At 40.6% G+C, this 6,070-nt stretch overlaps 1 protein-coding gene across 1 annotated transcript; it reads right to left on the minus strand.

Annotated features, from left to right (window-relative positions):
- Positions 1–2,392: 2,392 nt before the first annotated feature.
- Positions 2,393–5,839, minus strand: LOC126176765 (cuticle protein 16.5-like). Its single transcript, XM_049923934.1, has 2 exons — positions 5,815–5,839; positions 2,393–2,671 (listed from the first exon to the last, which is right to left on the minus strand). Exons 1-2 carry the CDS (start codon positions 5,821–5,823, stop codon positions 2,405–2,407), a joined length of 276 nt encoding a protein of 91 aa, XP_049779891.1. The 5' UTR covers positions 5,824–5,839; the 3' UTR covers positions 2,393–2,404.
- Positions 5,840–6,070: the final 231 nt, after the last annotated feature.

Consider the following 6,070-nt stretch of genomic DNA (forward strand, 5'->3'; position numbering starts at 1 on the left):
TCCACCCGTTTTCTCACTGTGGCGATTGCAAAACCAGACGTCGGTGACAGTTGAAATGATATGGTGGGATGAATGAAATGAGATGGCCCTCAACTACGTACCCTCAGACTCAGAGTTGCAATATTAAAAGTTTTGGCTGGTTTCGTTGTCTAGGGGCTGGGATACGTAGTTGCCGCATTACAGGCCAAATACTGCTGAGTCTACAGTATACGATAAGAATCCACACACGAATCGAATGGCTGAAGGTTTCTATCACTCGCCAATAGCGAATTATGAATAAATTTATAAATGAAAGATTGCAATTAAATGAAAATTGCAGGTACTATCTTAACGACTTTAAATTATGAGTACGATAGTAGAAGCACTTTTGAGAATGCGGTATATTTCTACAAAACACTTATTGGTGTCGATGGTCCCGTAATTAAATAAAATATTAGTTGAATAACAGGGAAACAATAGATTCCTACTCTATGTAATTAGTTATGAACAGCGACATAGCTCGCGAGATATTCACTTCTGAACGCATACTATGTCTTCACTGCAGAAGCCACAGAAATCACACAAGAGCACAGGTCAGCACCCCGAAATATTTCTATCCTCCGCGACCACGTGCAAACTGCTCCACTTCCCAAGCCTTTCCGCCGACTGTCCGTCCGTCGCGCCGTCATTCCAGCACCTCCCGTGTCCTGAGCTGTACCATCCAGAACTCCCCCATGTCCTCTCTGGAAACGATGCTCCTCCCCAACCTCCATACGTCTCTCCTAGAAACGAGCGCTGTGATTGGCAAGAGCTCTCCCTCCATGTCTCCAAGCCAACGTGCACTCACAAACATATTGAAACACATACGAAATACTGGATTTACATTTAAATAACTTCAAATTAAATAAATATTCGTACGGCTGGACCATAAACACGTTCTAACACACACGTAAACAAATTAAATAAACATATATCAAAGGAATAGCTACAAAGAGTAGGCCAGTAGCCTAATGTCTCTGCGCTTTCTAAAACACAGTAAATATTTAACCAATTTCTTCATGAATAGTATATATCGGATGTAAACAAAGACATAGATGAATAAATATATTTATAAGCATGCTGCCAACGTTTCTTCGTGTAACTGTCGAGTACTTATGGCTCGACACTATCAATAGTAATTGGCCACTTTGACCTCCAATAACTCATGTACTAATTAAGTTACATCCCTGTAATTCATACCAATTTAGGTTCACACTAATAGATTTCTAAAGACATTTAGGTCGATGAAATCGGATGAACCGTTTAGATTTTGGAAATTTGTTGCTGGGTGTTACTTGTGTAATTTATCGTCAGATACTAAACTTTAAACTAATAAATATATTGAAAATCTGATTATACCATCAGAATCTTCGTGCAAATAATGGTAATGTACATGTTTCTTTTTGAGTTATCACAATTCATCTGACTACTATTAATTTCTATATGAACTGTGAAATGTCTGCCATTAAGGTTTCACAAAGACCGCCATCTTTGGCACTTCCAGTGTTACAATGGAATTCCCAGCCATGTGGCTGGGACATGTTCTGGGGCTACCCCTCTCGTCCGGCTAATTGTCATCAAGAGAGTTTCAATCAACCGTGAATTTTCAGATGTTGACTGATTTATGTGAATCAAAAAAGAACTGACCTTTTTTGATATTCACCTACTCATTAGATATACCTCCCGCTTAATTTATGGATGAAACTTTATCTTTTAAGCTAAAATGAAATTTGACCGTACATCGAGATCGCATTTCGTTTAACTTCCAGTACCTTTGCATCAATCTCAAATTTATTCTTTACTATACGTTCATTGAATTCATTGATACCTTTAGATCATCAGGTAAAGACATGACATAGATCTTGTCTGGTAATATTTTCAGAATTCTTTATCTTGATGATGGAGCTACAGTTTGTAACTAACGAGTGAGCAGGCGTCCCCACTCTCCTATGGCCAGCTATGTCTTAAATAGCTCCCACAGCAATAAAGCCAATTCCGCATCACACCGTCTTAAACCAGTGATGATACATATCTCGGACAAGACTGCAGAGTGATTACTAAAAAAAAAAAAAAAGAGTGAGTGGAATACAGAAGTTATTACCTAACAAAAGTTAGGAAAGAACGCACATGAGAAAACTCTTTGTAGATCGGCACACACTGCACTACACTCCTCCAAGGGAAATTCAGCCTTGGTTTAGCGTTCTGCTGGGAAGGATTTATTCTTCAGTTTACTACAGCAGGCTAGTGTGTTGTGTGATTGTAATACGTTCAGCATATAACAGCGTAACGAAATGTTATCAGGAGGGAGATTAAATAAAAGTAGTCATTGCTTAGCAAATAACTTTATTTCACTTTAGTGAGAAGAGCTGTGTCAACGACGTAACCATTATCTGAAATAGACGGCGGGGGCGGCATGGTATGCAGCAGCAACTGCGGGGGCGGCGGCGACGACGGGGGCGGCGGCGGCCAAGGCGAGCCCGTTGAAGTTCTGCGCGATGTACTGCGAGCTGTGCGCCGTCACGACGGCCGGCGCGGGGGCGGCGTAGGCCACGGGGGCGGCGGCCACCAGGGGGGCGGAGTAGGCCAGCGGCGCGATGCCGGCTTTGGGGGCGGCACTCACGCAGCATGCGACAGCGGCCAACAACAGCACAATCTGTAGACAAAAACACTGATGTACTGAGTACATACATGCGCGGCAATTTCAAGGTACTGCACAGTAACTGTAATGACAGTTCTTTCCAATACACCCTCATATGCATTTGTATCAAGCTGCTTTGTTTGAGAACACTTTTCTTCTTTAACATTATGTAAACGCTACAATACACTAGCAGAGCTTATTTATAGTTTCAATGAAAATTGTGTTATTGAAGTGCAAGGTTTAAGCTCTGTTCTAGGCGCTGTTAACTCCTAAACTGGAAGTGTACGGTTTACGAAAGGTTGGTATCCCTCCCCCTTCGTGTCCCAGTTCAGCACGCTATTTTAATTTGTCTCCTTTAAAGGTCTTGTGACATGTAAGCTTAGGTTTCCGCTGCTGTTGACACAGTTCTGTGTATTGACCGCATTTTCTATGTTTAAAATTCTCGACATTTCGGCCACTGTTGCAGATGGCCTTAGTCAGAGTGTTCAGAGTGTTTTTGCGACCTACTATGAAAAACAATCTGAGGAAGGACATTTGCAGCAGTGGCCGAAACATCGGAGAATTTTACGCTTTGATACTGTCACGTAACTCAAAAGAATTTTATTTATTTTCTGACTTCCAGAATGAGATTTTCACTCTGCAGCGGAGTGTGCGCTGATATGCAACTTCCTGAGAGATTAAAATTGTATGCCGACCCGAGACTCGAACTCGGGCAAGTGTTCTACCATCTTTTTTTTTGTACTCATTTTATTCCATGTTGTTCGTTGCATATGTCCAGGGACACTCGTTCAAGTTCAGTGTTGAGCCGTTGACTCTGTTTTTTTTTTTTTTTTTAATTACAGAAGGCAGCGAACCCACTGACCGAACACGCTGATCTACCGTGCCGGCTACCATCTTAGCTACCCAAGGACGACGCACACCCCGTCCTCATAGCTGTACCTCTGCAGTACCTCGTCTCCTACCTTTCAAATCGTGCTTGGGCAGCTCAGATGGTACAGCACTTGAGCGCGAAAGGCAAAGGTCTCGATTTCGGGTCTCTGTCCGGCACACAGTTTTAATCTGTCAGGAAGTTCCATTTTCTGACTTGTTTAGTCGTGTCTTTCTCAACAAATTATTTCAGTTGATAAAGAATAAGTGCCTCTGGAGGAAGTCTCCAACAGCGGATTTAAAAGACTGACTGTTGAAGATATACAAAAGTTTCGACGAAACAAATCATGAGAATTCATTTGTAGTCGCATGGTTTATGATGGCTTAAAAATTCATTTTATAGACGTTAGTCTTCAGTTGCGTGACGCTGCTTTCTTCATTTCGCTTCACAGGTTGCGCTGGTTTACACATGTGTCTACCAAAACAGCAAAGTTCATTAACATTAATATAAGATTAAACAGCCAACCGTTTGCACATAAACGTGAGGTATAATGAGCTAGGTTTCGACACGTACTAGGGGTGTCTTCATCAGAACGAACAGTTGCTAAATCCTAAAAAATAATACATAGAAAATCAGGTATGACAAAAAACACACTAACCACGATGACAATTTTCATGACGGACAAAGATGACTTACGTAAAAAGGAATAGTCAGAATTTGGAGTAGCTATGCTCAAGTCAAAAATAGAACGAAACGTTGTAGCCCTTTTTGAAATAACACTGAAGTCAAGCAGATTAAGTGTGAAAGAGCCATCTGTTAGGGTTTACAGAAATTAATATTTCGCTAAGGGAAAAATGACATAGAAAAACTTTTACAAACAGCTGTACAATCCAGAAAATATTTGCATAGAGGTAACTTTAGCAGCACGTATCAGTGAGATTAGAAGAAAATAATGCTTCTAAACCAGAAGTAGGAAATATATATTAAATAATAGAGGAATCGAAATTCTGCGAGCAGTGAATTGAAACCACTGAAAAAAATTGTTACGTAGTTGTAACTCTTCATTGAGGGTGAGGCCATCGTTCTTAGAAATATGCTTGAAAATCTCTAACTCTTCGAGTACATCGACCCATGACCTTTCCTGTCACTACGTAAAATGGAAATTTCTTCAACGCATTTTGGATTGTGTCCGGAATTTAGCAGATGACCAGCAAAAGTGGAATTGTGTACATTAGTGCCTCTTTTTTGAAGAATTTCTCTTCCAGTGAAGTAATGAAAATATCGGCCAAGGTGCCTGCCAGTGGGTTACCTATTGCCAGGTCATCAGGCTGATGGAATAATTTGTCATTGAAATAAATACGGTTGCTGAATAACAACCATGACCAAAACTGCAAAGTTACTTAAAGCACATTTTTTCCTTTCTTCATGCATATAAAGTTTTTGTAGACAGAATTCACTGTTTTTAACCTTAACCATATTTAGTCAGTCTAAAATATTTTCATAGCTATCTGGCGAAAATAAGAAGAATCCTTTGCATGTTCTAGTTGATTTACATAGTCAATGGAGACGCTTCAGCGGCGTTTAATGATTATGAATCATATCAGAAAAGTTTCAGATCTCAAAGCATGTAATTTCTGCTCATATTGTTCTGTGGTCAGTTCTTCTGCTCTGTTAATCGTGGTCATAGAAGTTTCGGATTTCTGGATGCACCGATACAAAGCAATCTATCAACACTGGAAAGAAAATTTTAATTTCTAGGATCCAAGACCTCTACTTTTTCGCTGAAACTAGAGGAACACAAGTATAGAGTAATTTTGCATTTCGTGGCTATGTCTCTGGTGGAATCACTACCATAATTGATGTTGTCTTTTGGATCCTAAATTCGGTGAGTATGAGCAGGAGATGGTGTGCTTGTGTCACTTCAAGCATGCAGCCAGACCTGGGTAATATTATATTATATAAACATACGTAATCAGAATGAGAAAGAGACTTCATTAGCACGATAAAAAACCCATCTTACAGTTGACAGTGCAAACTCAAAAGCTGCATTTCGCAAAAGTGTCCCTCTGTACATAGCATATAGAACACATATCAACTGAAACGTGTCTCCTGAAGTCAATATACTTTCTCGTGAAGCTACTCATATTACAGTATGTTTTATTATGTGGAGAAAACTATGCTATGTTCCGAATATGAATTTAATGGACGATCATTTCTTACAGTAAATAGCGATAGTGAGATGTTTTCTCAAATACTTAGCTAGTAGTGAACAGCAGTATGCACAACGTACCTTGAACATGTTTGCGACGTCTGTGAGCACAGTACAGTGGCAACTGAGTGGGACGGGCAGCTTTTATAGGATGCCTGAGAGGCGTGGCACACATCGTTGTGCCGTGTTGCACTCGCAGGTGATGGCAGCAACGCTGCCTTGGTAGGCGGCCAGCGAGTTACGTCACTTGAACGCATCCTTACGTAGCACATAGGCAGATCTCTTCTTCGTGACCGGCAGGTTGCTGGTACCATGCAGTCACTACATTAAAGAACAG

The sequence above is a fragment of the Schistocerca cancellata genome, chromosome 3 (genome assembly GCF_023864275.1).
Source record: "Schistocerca cancellata isolate TAMUIC-IGC-003103 chromosome 3, iqSchCanc2.1, whole genome shotgun sequence".
Lineage (NCBI taxonomy): Eukaryota > Metazoa > Arthropoda > Insecta > Orthoptera > Acrididae > Schistocerca > Schistocerca cancellata.